Genomic DNA, 16,049 nt, shown 5'->3' with positions numbered 1-16,049 from the left:
CTTTCTGGTCTCAGGAACACTTTATATGCTTAAAAATCACTGAGGACCCCAGAGAGATTTTATTTATGTGGGTTTTATAGTAATAGTGTATTAGAATTTAAAAGAATTTAAAATATCTATCAGTTGATTTTAAAATAGTAATAGGAACCTTAACGCTGTGTGAACACGTTAGCATCAACATTGTTTAGGTGAAAACCTATATTTTCCAAAACCAAAAAACATTAGGGAGGAAAATGGCACTTACACATAAAAAATAAATAAATAAATAACTCTGACTTAATAAAAGGCAGCTGGATTCTCATATTTGCTTCTGATACCAATCTATAGTAATATATTACTTTCATGGAAGCATATGAAGAAAATCCAGCCTGATATGTAGTTGGAAAAGGGAAATATATTTCCATAGTCTTTTCAGATAATTTATGACCGTATTTGATGCTACACCAAAACTCAGTAAACAGAAGTTTCTTAAGGGTTAGTTGAAATATGGAATAAACCATATCAATGAACTTTACTCTGTTACATATGGTTTTACAATATCATGTAATAGTGATTTGTAAAATGTGTTCACCAAATTATGCAGATCTTCCAAATGTTGACACGTTTCATTACACAATATAAAAAATAATATTTGTTAACATCACCACAGGTCTCATCAAAAAAAGTCTTTAAGACTTAAGAGCCATCAAGCTCATGATGGCATGTATGTTTTTTTAAATCTAATTTTTACCTAAAAGCTCCAATTTTATTATTGGCAACAAATATTGTCAGTTATTTCCTTGATGTAACAGGTTCACTTTACCTTTGAGAAAATATCTGCCAAATAACTAAGTCTGAACAAGCATAGTTTGTCTCTGTCAATTGTTCTTTCAAGTAAATGTGATACTCTGCAAAAACTGCTAGTTCAGCTCAGAACTTAATCACACACCTTACTTCAGTATGAAACAGAAGTGCTTTATGTATTCTTCTCTTAATGTCACACAAAATATTAAAAAGATATACACTCGGGGGCACAATGTAATAAAATTAATTTTTACTGTTTCATTAAAGATGTTCTTAAGTAAAACTGACTTTTTAAAAACTGAGTATGTATTGGTGAATACAAGGATTACCTGTATATGTGTTGCTACTGCCTCAACTTGTGATAATGCTCAAGTAGTTTTCATCACTACTGCTTTTGCACCATCAGTACAAATGATAAAAGAGTGAAAAAAGACAACAGCATCTTAGAATTATAATTAATAATATAATTAACCTCTAGGCCCCCCGAAAGGGTTTTAACAATCGCTGGAAGTCTGTGGGCCAAACTTTCAAAATCTCTGGGTGAAAACATTATACTTCAAAGGATTCTGAAGAAATGCCAATCCATTAGGGGGTTGAGACTGACATGTCACCTATATTACAGAACCAGAACCCATTTAACATGGCTTAACTGATCACATTTACTCTTGGTCTCCTTCGAAAGCAGAATATGATAAATTGACAGGGCAGGACGTGAGGAAAGAACTTCGGTGGCAGTAGCAAAAAAAGCAGCGAAAAAACCTGGAGCATAAACCCAGTAAGGAGAGAGGAGGTTTGGATAGGCATATACAGTACTTACAGTTTAATTCACCCAAAAGCCAAAAGGTAAAAATAAGAATTAAAGGAAGGAAAAGTTCCTGCATTCTAAGCAGAACTATCATCTCAGACCCACTTTCATTTCACTTACTTATCTGCTAATTTTCTCATCAAAAGAGTGAGTAGAAAATTAATACCAATAATTAGGGGGAAGTAGGCAATGCCTATCAAAACAAATTTTATTCAACGCTTCCTTCAGGGCCAGATATACAGGGATTCTCCAGTCTTGTCTCCAGACTATGGAGTCCACACACAGACTACACCGCAAATGGCACAGATCAAAGTGGGGATTTTGTGACAAGGCCAAGTGTCATATATCCTGTTGCCAGAATAGGAAGAATCCTATTCAGTGGCCCTACTAGAACCAAAAATACTTTTCTAGATTTCTAGATTTGTAATTTTGCCGGTTCATTTTAATTTAGCCTTGACTCTTGATTTTGCATCTAGAAACAGAGGTATCCACTTACAGAGGTTGTTACACAATTCAAATGATCTTTTCTCTTTTTAAAGTGAGCACCTCTGGGCATCAAGAACATATTATTTCCATTGACTTAGGGATTCCCTTTCTGGAAATATATTACTAAAAATAATTCTAATTACAGGCAAACATCTAGCTACATATTGTTCATAGCAGAGAAATAAGTTACAGAGCAAGATTAAGTAAACTCTGGTTCTTATACTTGATTAGAAAAAAGCCATTGTAAGTGACTGAATATATGCAAGACATAAAAAAGCTTATGACAAACTGACAAAGGAAAACCCCAGATAGTTTATGTGAACAAAAAAGGGGCCACATACTAAACCTGACAAGCTCAAAATAGACCTGCGTTGTGGGCCTTACAAACTGAGAGACCAAGAGTAACCACATAGGATGGTTGAAAATAAAAATTCCTAACTAAAAGTAGGTCATGGCAGGTGGTCACATCCTAGGCCTACGGCTACCTTGACAAAGGTAAGTCTTTACCTTAAGGGAGCCTATTTATTGCCTTTTAGCATCTAAGATAACAGACCCTTGGAATGTTGGAGTAATATTCTTTTCCAGACCCACAAGCACCAGAGCAGGAGACCACAGAACCTCTCATGGTTGTCTTGCTGCCTGCATACCATCTCTCTGTACTATAAATGTTAACTACCCTGTACGCATCAATGTAAAAGAAGTATCTCTCCATTTTGCTTTTAATCCAGTACCCACTTTGCTCTCTCCTACCTCCTTAATCTACCACTAGTAGATTTCATGTAACCCTCCTTACGTCTCCTGCTTTTATTCTAATGTATTAAATAAGCTACAAAACTTGCTATTCTCCAGGGCATTTTCTCAGTCTGTTGCGATTTTGCTTCCTGGCAATTGTCAGTATGGCTCAAATAAACTCATGAAAATTCCTACAGGTTTGGATGTTTCTTATGTTGACAATTGCCAAGCTATAAAAGACTGAAAAAATACAACAACAAAAAAGTGAACCCCAAAACACATAATTATAAAAAATGGTTATTAATAGAAAGTAAACCATGGGAGGTTTTCTACTTTTATTTATCAAATATTTGTGGAGCAATAGCAAGGAGCATGTATTGTTCTAGATAATTGACACATATGAGTGAATAAAACAAAGACCCCCACCCTTATGAAACTTAAATTCTGGCAAATGGCTACAATCATATTTATTATGTCAAGTATGTAGTTTGTTTAAAGGTATTAATTACTATGAAAAAGAAGCACATAGAGCAGAGGAGAGTGCTCAAATGTCTCCTTCCCAATAAGGCATATCCTAACTTCCCCCAGGGTGGCAGTGTGTCTGGTGTGTTCAAAACAATAGCAAAGAAGTCAGTGTGGCCAAGGGAAATGAGAGAAGGTAAAGGAGTAGAAGAGGTCAAAGAGGTAATAAGGGGCTCAATCATATGGTTCTTGTAGGCCTTTGTACACATATGGCTTTTACTGAGTGTAATGGGGAAGAAGAAGAAGAAGAAGAAGAAGAAGAAGAAGAAGAAGAAGAAGAAGAAGAAGAAGAAGAGGAGGAGGAGGAGGAGGAGGAGGAGGAGGAGGAGGAGGAGGAGGAGGAGGAGGAGGAGGAGGAGGAGGAGTTGTTTATTTTAAAAAATGAGTAAAAATGCCTATTTCAATTTCAAGGAGGTAGACATTATAAAATGTCACGCCTTGTAGACTGTGTAGACAGCCCCTACCATCTTTTGATCTTGAGTGTTGCTTCAGCCAATTGCATCTTGGTTTTCCCCTACATGGAAGAGAGATAGGCAGGGCCTCCCAAAGTGGCACAGAGGTAATCCTTCCCAGACAAGAGCCTGTGTGTAGACAAAGGTGTATCAGAGGCCTCATTTGTCCCCTAAAATCTTTAAATGCCTATTCAGACTCAGTGGTTTGTTAATTATCTCCTCTGTTCTTCCGCCAGTGTGCTGGGATTGAGGCTCATTCACAAATGAAGTATCATGCTTACTTACCATTCTCACTCCACAGCTTTGTCTTCTGGGCTATCAGGTCATTCACCAACTGAGTCGCTTCTTCTAGTTTTACATTTGCTTCTGTCAAGCGCTCTTTATATAGACTACAGAGTTTCTCAGTATTAGCCTATGAGTTGAGAAAGAAAAGTTGCACATGGCTCATAGAATCCATGCTGAATTAACTGCATAAGGAGGGAGAGGAGGGGAGAGGAGAGAGGTTTCTAAGATCCCTATGCTCTATTCTGCCCTGAAGACCACAGCCAGCATTGGGAAACCACATCTTCTAATTTAAGCGAGCACAATAAATTTATGGTCTGGGTCTCTAAGAGGACCAAACTTCTCAGACTACAGGTATCAACAGAGAAATCCAACTCTGTGTATTAGGACCCTCTCCAGAATTCTTTGTTTTTCTGAAGGGAACACATCAAACATTGATGAAACACATAATCACTTCCTGAAATTATATTACATATTTAACTATCTTTCTCTACCACTAGAATATAAGTTTCATAAAGGTAAATATTCTGTTTGATCACAGATATAGCTCAAGTGTCTACAATAGTGCCTAGTCCATACTAGTAGCTCAATAAACGAGGGAGTAAATGCAGGAGAGAAAAAGGTGGGAGGGAGTGAAGGAAGAAGGAAGGATATCCAAAGGGCTGGCCAAGCAGGATGAGAGAAAGTAGATGGATCTGAGCAGCAATCACTTAAAACAGAAATGTGAACTGTCAAAAGAACTTCACCTACATGATCACTAAGGTTGTATAGGCTCAAGATAACTCAATTGGGTTAATACTTCAATCTCAAACTGTAATTTCTCAGAATTGGTTTTTGCTGCTTGGAGAAAAGGATATGCCATTCGGCCTTTACACTTCTACCTGGTTTAGATAACCAATCAAATCATCAAATTCTTGCCACACTCTGAAAACTAATGCTAGTGACTGTGAAACTCAATATTTTCAGGAAAAATAGCTATCAAATGTAAGTCGGAGGTATCCTCTTTATGTAGCTATAATTTGTATTCTTATTAACATAGTCAAAGATGGTAAAATAACATTGATGGTTCTACAAATCCATAGTTGTGTGTATTTAATATAGCTTTTTTATGTGTTTTGCTCTTTACATGTATTAAATATCAGTCCATATAACAGCCCCATGAGACTTTGTCTCTATGAAGAAAGAGTGCTATGGAAATAAGACAAAGCAGAAACCATGCTAACAGCATTTGAGAAAATGGTAAAATCTGATGGTTAATAGTCTCAATGTTGACCTAATTTTTATGACATAACAATGGCCAAGGATCATGAACATTTAAAAGATGATGCTAGGTTTGGTCCTTTGTGTCTGAATCAGCAAAAAGCTTGGGGATTGCCAGCTAGATCTACACTATGAAAAGATTTTTCTCTTTAAACTTAACAGTAGTGACTATTCTAAACTCCCTATGAAAGACTACTAGACTTCTTATTATATCTCCAAGGCCAAATAAGTGCTTGACACAAAATAGGGAATTAATAAATGTCTAACACACTCAAATTTTGCAGATTTTAGTAAAAGGTTGGCCATCACACTCACTAAAGTTTACTTAGAGGTCACAGTCAAGCTTTCCTTATAAACCCCAACTCCTAAATTTTTTTTAAAACTTGGTTGGGATATTATCCACAGATTAGCAAATAAGTGAAGAGCCAAATCAGGTGCATGCCCATTTGGAGGCTAATGAGGAAAGTTGTATAGTTTTAGCTCACATATGTTCCATAGCACACCCAGGTTTGCTGTTGGTTGTGAAACCAGACCTAGCAGAGATTTCATGATCAGCCACGAGCATCATATAAGTTAGAGCATCAATGTTAATGCCAAGCACGCTCAATTATCCACACTCTCCAAAGCTACCAGAAAAAAATCTGTACTTATGATGAATGTAACCATGTTTAGATGGTCTGAAATTTATAATTATATTTGCAATATTGAACATGTTAGTTCTCACTTTTGAAAGTTGAAACCCTCATTACTTTCTTACAATATCCCTTAAGAGTTCACATTGACTCTGTTTTATGAATGAGAAAAATGTTAGAGAAGCTAAATTCACACAGCTAGTAAGTTTTAGAATTAGAATTTGAACTAATAACTGCCTGTGCAGGTGCAAAAAAGGAAAAGGTCAAAATACTAGATTCCTAAGCATCTGTTATATGAAGTAGAAAATTGACGTCCTAGTTTGCTCAAATTGTCGTGAATCTTGGGTCCCAGAGGAAACTGGATAAAAATACGATGACCATGAACCATCCTTACTCTGCCTCCAATAATAAATGACTCATTAACTGAGCCAGGAGGAACACATCCAGGTGTGAGAAATGGCATTTCTGTTTATGGCCCTGAATATGGTATGCTAGGCACCTGTTTGCTTAGGGTGAAAAAACACAACTCTTTATAAGATAACCTAGTCAATAGTGTGTGGAAATGGCAAATGAAAGAGCCAGAGAATCCCCTTTTCAGGAGATGCCTGTGTAGTAAAGCCCAGCTAGGTTGTGCATATCTGCAGAGTAGGCAGCCACCTGGGCAGGCAGAAAAGGCACTTGCTCTTAGGCGTAGCTTCAAATGGTAGGCGTCCATGGGCACTGCTAACCACTGGTAAAGTGTTTTCAATTTACAAAGTGTTTTCATAAGCAGGATCTGAAAATGACAATGGGCTTGCCATCTAAAGATGCCTTCTATAGAAACATAACATTCAAAGTGAGTGTACTTTCTAAAGAACTTCAAACCTAAGCATAAAGATGGATACTAAATTTCGACACCAGGAAAGAAGAGGTTAATAGAATAAAGTGCATTAACCTTAAAGCTGGTTCTTAAAATGGTGCATAAGAATGCTGCTTCCCAGAAATGCAGGAACCAATGGGAATTCAAAATGATCAAAATAATTGTGAGATTGCCTATAGCTTCTAAATTTCCCCAGGCCTTTCTGTCAGCACAATATGCTTTTGAAAATGCTTCCGTTTCCAATGTACCATTGAATAATGGCCTTTCTGGCATTATAATGCAGAGAATGATAAAGTAAACAGTTCGGGAAAAAGTTCAGCATCATGTATATGCCTATGAGAGTGAAGAATCTATTTATCCTACCAACGAATGTTTAAGGCAATAACAGAATGAGGTTCCCCAGAGATACACACGGGATTTGGAGTGGAGGCCCATGTCTCCCACACAATTGTGTGACCTTGGACAAGTTACTGAACCTATGAGCCACAGAATTCCCAAGAGGCATGTATAAAAATTAATGCTAATAATTTAGTAACAGACCATGCAAAGCATGTAGTAAACATGAGTAAAATAAGACCTAGTTTCTGCCTTTGAGATACTTTCTATTTAAGCAAAATTTAAGAGACTATATAATGCAGCAGTATGAGAGTGCTGTAGGAATTCAGAAACAAATAAATTTTAATATGGGAAGTTGAAATTGAGCATTTCAGGGAAAAAGTTTAGGCACATTTAGTTTGGAAAAGGCAGAAGTTCAGAGTTCACTTATAAGCAGGGATATGATTCAATAAAGCCATATATAGAAATATTAATACAGATATGGTATAGGATGGATTGGGAAAAGGAAGACCAGAAGCAAAAAAGATAATTTAGGAAACCCCTGCAATTGTCCAGTTAAATGGTAATGAAATCACTGCATGTGAGAGGGAGTGAAATAAAAAGCTGTAAACCACAGCAGAATGGACCTGCTGTAATAATTGACTGGAAAGCAAAGAACAAAAGAGGAAACAAGTAATCAAGTTCAGGCTTAGAACATGGGTGATGAGAAGAAACAGGGCACTAGTTACAGAAATGTCTAAAAGAAACACCAGCTTCAGGAGAAGGCGACATGCTGAAATCATGATGAAATCATTATTCATCTTTGAAAGAACAATTTAAAGAAATACTTTAAGAAAAAAAAAAGTGGGGGAAATAAAAGACATTGCAGGGGTCAAAGGAGTCTGGAGGTAGTGAGGTTATAGGCCCACTTGTGAGAGGTAGTCTTCAAGACAGCCTCCCAATGAGCCACATTGTGACTTGTGACTGATGGAAGTCACATGAAGTCATTCACTGCATTGTAAATCTCCCTCACATGAATTTTTGCACTTTCTGCCTTGGTCTCTTAGAATACATACTTGGTTTTAGTGCCTTGAATTGACATGTAAGAAGTCCAACTCCAACCATGGCTCACATAGAAAAGTCACACGGAGAAAGATTTCCAACCAGGCCCTGGCTATTCTAGCTATCCTAGTGCAGAAGCCAGACATGTGAGCCAATAAACCCTCAGATGACTCCAGTCTCAGCCATCATCTTAGCTAAGCCTATCTTCCCCCAGAATCAAGAGAGATAATAAATTATTGTTTCAACTTACAAGATTTTGGGGTGATTTGTGACACATCCATACATAAGTAGAACACTATTCTTTAGTCGAGGAGACAGGTTAAGATAAATATGGACAGACTTTTCCTCTCAAAATCCAATCACTAGCACCTGAGGAAAAGTCTGTATTTTAGTTTAATTCGGATTTTTTTTGAATGGGTGAATAAGAGCAATGTGGAAGAATATTTCATTTTTGAGGACAAGAAGAAAAATGAGTGCATGAAAAGAAAAATATAACAATGTGAAGAGAGAAGTTTTACTAAATGCTGTTGTTCTTATCAGTTAGGTCTTATCATTTATTTAAAAGACGAGTTCAAAAGGCAGAATTAGAATCTGAAACAGGATCAGGTTACTGTTCTAAAATAAAACAAAGTTTTAAGAATAAAGAACTTCTGAGCAGCCATGAAATTTTAGAGGAAGTTGGAAAGAATAAAATTTATACCTAATTAGTATGGATTTATGGTGAACCTATTAATAGTTTTAGGACTGCATGACTTCCTACTAAAATGTGCAGGAACAGAAGCATTTCTGAGAATAAACAAGAGAGTATGGAGAGAGTTAGGTTTTCCACGACCTCGCTTGATCTGAAGCTTATAGGGCATGGAGAGAGAATGTTTTCATTGCTGAGTCAAAGACAGAAGCAATATAAAATGCAGAAACAACAGAGATAGTGGAGAGAGGGAGCAGACCTGAGTCCTCACAAATTTATATTCTAAGATAATCGGGAGTAGGGCAGCAGGAATAGGGAAGAGAAAGAGAGGGAGGGAAAGCAGAGTGACCTTGTTTATTTCTTCTCAGTGTTGTTGTTAAAGGGAATTAATGCTAAACATTTTAGCGGACCTCTATCTCTCTGAAGAAATTCTATACTTTTCTGGCCATGGTCCACCAAGACCAAGCTTTATTATTGGTTTGTCTGTTTCCCAAATAACTTTACAAGTTCTACTCACAAGAATTTGGCACTATTTTCTCCACTTGACCTAAAGCAAGCCTCCTCTCATTTGCTCTGCTTGACCTCAACTGCCTGATGGGAGACTGGTCCTTACCTGTGATCTGATACTAGTCATTTAAGATGAGAACATGCAGGGTGTGGATAAACAGACTCAGAGAAGAAAGACCATGTGATGAAACTTTTGGTGCTGGAGGACATGAGGTCTCCTCTCAGCAAGGTTCTTTGTGTCCACCACTCATTCAGACAGACTCTAGAAGTACTTGGGCCACCCTTAAGGAGTGTTCTCAACACAAAGCCATTCTTCAAGAGAGATACACCACTCATATAGCTAGTGGCTTCACTTTTCCAGAATACTTATTTATAGCATCACCAGAAAGAATCAAGGAACATGGACTGGAGTTCCAATAAAACCAGAAGCCACTTTCAGTCTACATTCGAGTGATAGCCATGTGACCTTAACAATGACCCCTGGGCTTAGACCTCCTAATCTAGTCAACCTGAAGAACTATAGCCTCCATTAGCAAATACCTCGAGACACCAGTCTGATTTCTTTTTCTTTTCCTTTCCCTCCTCTACCAAATTCCATGTTCTAAGTCTCCAAAAAGGGCTTGAGAATGTCCATTACCTGAGCTCGGGTCATCTGCTCAACATGGGTCAGAAGGTCATCTGCTTCCAGCTGCATGTCAGTCTTGTCGTTTTCCAGTTTCTGCTTGACCTGCTGTAGATTTTCTACCTGGCCCTCGAGCTCAGCCAGGCTGTCCGCATGTCTCTTCTTCAAAGAGGCAGAAGTTACCTCAAAGTGTAGTGTGGCCTCTTCCATATCACGACGAAGCTTCTGGAATTTCGTTTCCTGTTTCTTAGTGATCTCCAGCTGAGCCAAACTGGCCCCTCTGGCCTCCTCAAGCTTCTCGTTCAAGTCTTCCAGTTCTTGGATGAGGTCAGATCTCTCCCTCTCTACCTTGGCTAGAGTGGTCCTTTCAGCTTCTAGTTCCTTTTTCAAATGCTGTATTTGAGTCTGTAGCAATAAATAAATTTGACTTTTACTAAAAATTTGAAGTAACAAATTAAAACCAGTGGAGAAGTGAGGACTATGAAAGTGAATAGTAACCTGAAACCACTTGAGGCTGAATTATTAGACAGAGAGAAGTAGCATATTTAATATTCAAGAGCTTTACTGTATACATATACTTAAATGTCTACAACTAAGAAAAGTAACATAACACCTTTGGTTCCCATTTAATAGTTAAAGAAGACAGAATACACAGAAATTAAGTGATTTGCTTCAAACTGGTAGTATGACCAGAATTAAAATCTGCTATTCCTCCACATTTCCCAGACCTCGGTGATGAGCAACTTAAGTTACACACACGAAGAGGACTTCTCAGTAAAGAGCGCTTCCCAGAGAAATAGGAAACACTTTCCACCTGACAAGAAAAAAATTTAAAGAGCTTATAAAAAATACCATGATGAATTTCATATATCTAGAATTTGTTTACCTGACAATGCAAACTATTGAGAACTCAGGCCAAAACCTAATCAATAGAATGAATATCTCTGAATTCAAGCAACTTACTCATAAGAAACAGCATCAATTTAATTGTATACACAATTTCAGCAAATTTGATTACTTGATTTCTTTATCTGCAGGCAATTTCAAGGACCAGGAGATTTAACAAATTAGAATTGGTGGAGGAATGAGGACTACTAAAGTGAATAGTAATCTGATACCACTAGAGGCAGAATTATTAAACAAAGAAAAGTACTGATAAGAACGCTGAGAGCCCAAAATTGTTTTAGTGTAGAGGAAAATAGCTCTACAAATCTTGATAGCATCATTGTATTACATTGAGGTCACCGGTGTTCATTAACATCACTTTAAATCGTTAGGTGTAAGCTAGAATAGGGGGAAAAAACAGAATTTATTTTGGAATATCTTTCCTTTCCACTAAATAGGAGGAATGTGGCTTAAAGGAAGCTAATTTTATATCATTCCAAATACATGGGCTATCAGACCTGTACAAGTTATGACAGAGTAGGTGCTAAAAAATATATATGATTTCCACATCCAATTAAACGTGATCTCCTTCCAACCAATTATCTTGAGACCAATACCTTTTTCCCCAAACCATGCTGTCATTAGACCAAATATTTCTGAAACATTTCTTCAGAAATAATCTTTAGAGCATTTTTAAAAAATCATTGAGGATTAATGGGTAAATTAAAAATATTTTTTTTTTATAAAGTCACTTATTGTTTAAAGACAAGTCTGGTGAATATGGTAGATAATTATTCAGAAATTAATACTGTGTCTGAAAGCACAATCATGCAATGGTGAGACTGGTTTTCTTATTTGGTTCAAAATATCTCAGAAGAAATTATCTGAAAAGGGTTCCATTCATGGATATGGACATTAGACTAGTGGTTACCAGAGGATAGTGGGGAGGGGAGAGGTAGACGGGGTAAAGGGGATCTAATATATGGTGACAAAAAGAAATCTTACTATGGGAGGTGAGCACACAGTATAAATATATATATGCCTTACTGTTAAAATGAACAACAGAAACTTACTGGATTTCATTAACAAATGTCACCATAAATAAAAATAAATCAAAAATATTAAAAAATTAAAAATTAAAATTAAAAAGGAAACTATTTTGAGTGATAGTTAATTACTGAGATAAATATTTATCTCCAAAAGAAAACATTCACCTGTGTGCATATGTGAGCATTTATAAGTATATATAGTATTTATATTATTTTATAACATAGTCATAGAAAGTAAAACAGTCTACTGGTCTAAAACTTATAAACAGCTGCCCATTATGAGATAATGTTTTGAGGCTACACACAGCTACAAAACAGATTTTCAGCATAATTGCCTTCTAATCACAAAGACTAATCATCATAAAAAATTAAATTGCTAACACTGAATGTGTACCATGGGTCGGGTCCTGTGCTTACCACTTACATGTATCATTGCATTTAATAATATTAACTCAAAGGTTATCAGGAAGATAAACAAGTGAAAAAATTTGTGTCTAGGGTTTTAGCACGATGCCTGATTTATGGCACACATTCAACAAATTAGCTATTTGTTTTTATTATTCTAATAAGAAAATTTAAGCTTTTAAAAATGCAATTTTCCCCAGAGTCACATATCTGTGGAATGCCACAGCTTACCTTTTCTACTTCTGTCTGTAGTTGGGTAAGGGCACAAATACCTTGGCAGAGCATTTGTCGACTGAAGCACCAATCACCACCCATGTATCTAAATACGGGTACTCACGGGTGTTTGATAAATGATTACCTGAAGTTCTTTAACCATCTTCTGAAGCTGAGCCACCAGGCCTTTCTCATTCTCCACCTTTGAATTCATCTGACTCATTTCTAATTCTTTCCTGTTTGGGAAAAAGGTACTGATAGAATTATTCAGAGTAGTACGTTTTGTTTAAATATTTTTAGAATTTTAGTAATAATACATGAATTCATTCTCATTGTAAAAATTTAACTATTACATCTATATCTGAAGTCTTTTGGGCTGTTACGCCCAATCTCTTTTCCTTCCCTAGAGGTAAACACCATTATCGGTTTGTTGTGAATCCACCCAAATATTTTTTTAAGTATTGATGTATGTTTGTGTTTATAGATCATTAGAAATAGTTTGATTTTTTTTTAACTGTGACAGGTATAATATTTTATATATTTATATTTATAGTTATATAACTTATTTTTTTATACAATAATACATTGAAGATTTTTCTGTTAGCCCACACAGATTGCTTCCTTTAAAAATTAACTGTGACATAGTAGTCCATGATTTAGACTTCTGGTGGTTTATTTGTCCATTTCCATATTAATAAGCACTTAAGTTTTCCCAATATTTTGCTTTTATAAATAATGCTATTTATATACACGTTCTACTGTGTACAAGTGAGTGTTTTTATACAGTGGATACTGAGCGGGGAATTGCCAGGTCAGGTATAAGCATTTGCTTAAAAATATACAACCCTGCCCTTTGATCCCCAGTAGCAGTATGAATTATTTTTCTGCCTTTATGCTTAATATTAGCATACTCCTATATTTGCCTAATCTGAGAGAATAAATTAGAATGTCACTGATTTCGAATGTCTCTGTTTGATTTTGAATGTCCTCCTTTATTATTAATGACATCATGATGTCAATTATAAGGATTTAAAAATGGGCAATAAACCAAATGAACGGTGTGTTTCCCTTGCCTGTTTTTCTATTAGGCTGTTCACCTAATTATTGAATTACAGCTTTCTTTTAACATTCTTGATACTCATTTTTTGATATCTGTTGCAAATGTTTCCCCCACTTATAATTTGTCACAATTTTATTTATGTTGGCTTTTGCCACATCAATGTTTAAAATTTTGATGCAGCCAAATTTATCAAGATTTTCCCTTTATTTTTTTGTGACTTACTCAAGATCTTACCTGTCATTTCCTATGATTTATCACCTGTGTTGTCTTTTAATAGTTTTGGTTGTTACTGCAGTAAGAACACTTAATGTATGTACCCTCTTTAATATTTAAGTGCACCATACAGTATTGTTAAATATAGGCTCAATGTGTACAGCAGACCACTAGGACTTAACCATCTCGCATGACGACTCTATATTCATTGAATAGCAACTTCTCTTTCCCCCTCCCTCCAGGCCTTGGCCAACATCATTCTACTCTGTTTCTACAAAGTTTGACTATTTTAGATGCCTCATATAAGTGGAACCATGCAGTATTTGTTCTTCTGTGACCACTTTATTTCATTTAGCCTAATATCCTCAAGGTTCATCGATATTGTCACATATGGCAGGATTTCCTTCTGTTTAAAAGGCTGAATAATATTCCATTGTATGTATACACCACATTTTTCTTTATTTATTCATCCTTCAATGGACATTTAGGTTATTTCCACATCTTGGCTATTTTGAAAAATAGTGCATCTTCTGATGGTTTGTTTTATAGCTTTATTTTTTTATATTTAATTTTTTAATACAACTGGATTTAGTGTGTATGAATAATGTGAGGCAGAAATTTAACTTTTACCTCAGAAAATGAATAGCTAAAAACCTCAGCACCATTTATTAAGTATTCTATATTGTCATCAATATTTTGAAATGCCATCTTTTTCATGTACTAAGTTTCCATATCTATATAGTACAGAGCAAATATGGATTTCTGAAATGCCATAGATCTTTGACCTGTGACCTATAAGGACATGGAATATTATTTTCAACTTGCTGAGCTTAAACAAAATATTCAAAATTAAGGGCTAAGGAAACTATCATTATTTTGCCTTTTACTATTCCGAGACATTCATAAGGTTACTTATTTCATCTTTTCCAAGCACCTATCCAGTTCAATAACTTAGTAGTAGAATATTAATCAAGCCTGACCACAAGCATGTATCATAGACACTCATGTCCATAAACAGGAGAACCAGAAGCTCACAGCTGCTCATTCTCTCCTCTTTCACTATGGATTCCAACAAGCAATATGCACCCAGCTTTAATCCATCCTTATCTTACTCTTGGACCTCACTGTTTTCGCTCTCATTTGCTATAATCCATATAACTTGAAAATCCCTAATGGTTAGAAGAAAGTCTAGCTAAACAGGGGAAGACAAAAAAGACAAGGCGAGAAAACCCATTTCACTGAGTCGTGAAACTTAACTGAGAAGGCCATCTGGCCCTGAGTTCCCTGGGCATCCATGTAAACTGAAGTTTCACTAATTTTAATTGTGTTGTTTTGCTGTAGGTTTTGCTTTAGGTTTTAAGATTTAATATTTACATAAAAATTATTTGAACAATAGCTATGGAAATATTAATAAAGTTGTATCTGGCATATGAGTATTTTTTTTGAGTGATTAGAGTATTGGATGCTATTCACATTAGTGTCACTTTTTTATTTTGACTTTTTTTTTACTGTTATGCCATTGGTCTCATCATAAGCAATATAAAGTAGGTATTTTTTATTTTTTGACGTGTAGCCTCAAATTCCAATAATTCACATCTCATATGCCTTACACCTTTTATTCACATCTGCTAGTCAGATGCCTTCTTGGTTATATTTTTCTAGATTATGCATTCACTCTTTTTTTACAGCTATATAATAAAGTTCAGCAAAAAAAAAAAAAAAAAAAAAATTCATTTCCTTGGCTTGTTATCCTCCCCTTCAGGTTTTGAGAGATCTGGCCCTGGAGTCATGAGGATAAATAATATGAGAGAGCTATTTCTTCCAATATAAGGTCTCACAGAATCTCATGTCAACACAAAGGTGGCTTACTTCCTCAGCTTTTCTGCAAGCTGCAGCTGGCTGCTCTCCAGGTATGCCATACTCTCCTGGTTCAGCTTTAAATCGCCCTCCAGTTTGCGCTTTTCCCTTTCACAGTTTGTTCTCGCTTTTCTCTCCTGCTCAAGGGTACCCTCGAGCTGACAAAAGGAGATATTATTTAGCTAAATAAATAGGTACAGTTTATACTTTACTAGATGTGTTCATTAACTACTTACCTCCTGGAAAAAATTTTTAAAAAAATAGAAGCACAGATTCTGTAAACAATTCCCAGCTATGTAGATATGTTCACATAAATATTGCACGCACCACTAAGGTAACAAAAAGAATCTAGAAATCACA

The 16,049-nt window shown here is 36.0% G+C and overlaps 1 protein-coding gene across 4 annotated transcripts in view; it reads right to left on the bottom strand.

Annotated features, from left to right (window-relative positions):
* Positions 1-16,049, bottom strand: part of MYH15 (myosin heavy chain 15) — a 138,043-nt gene that overhangs the window by 40,123 nt on the left and 81,871 nt on the right. For 3 of the 4 annotated variants that reach the window (XM_036219471.1, XM_036219474.1, XM_036219473.1), the window contains 4 exons: positions 15,702-15,847; positions 12,705-12,813; positions 10,023-10,412; positions 4,066-4,192 (listed from right to left, as the gene is read on the bottom strand). In XM_036219471.1, the coding sequence (XP_036075364.1) occupies positions 4,066-4,192; positions 10,023-10,412; positions 12,705-12,813; positions 15,702-15,847 (772 nt within the window). The remainder of the gene's footprint in view (positions 1-4,065; positions 4,193-10,022; positions 10,413-12,704; positions 12,814-15,701; positions 15,848-16,049) is intronic. The other variant, XM_036219472.1, reaches the window with a different exon arrangement.

The sequence above is a fragment of the Rousettus aegyptiacus genome, unplaced genomic scaffold (assembly GCF_014176215.1).
Source record: "Rousettus aegyptiacus isolate mRouAeg1 unplaced genomic scaffold, mRouAeg1.p scaffold_m13_p_4, whole genome shotgun sequence".
Lineage (NCBI taxonomy): Eukaryota > Metazoa > Chordata > Mammalia > Chiroptera > Pteropodidae > Rousettus > Rousettus aegyptiacus.
Note: the sequence above shows the minus strand (reverse complement) of the source record. Positions and strands in the feature narration are given on the sequence as shown.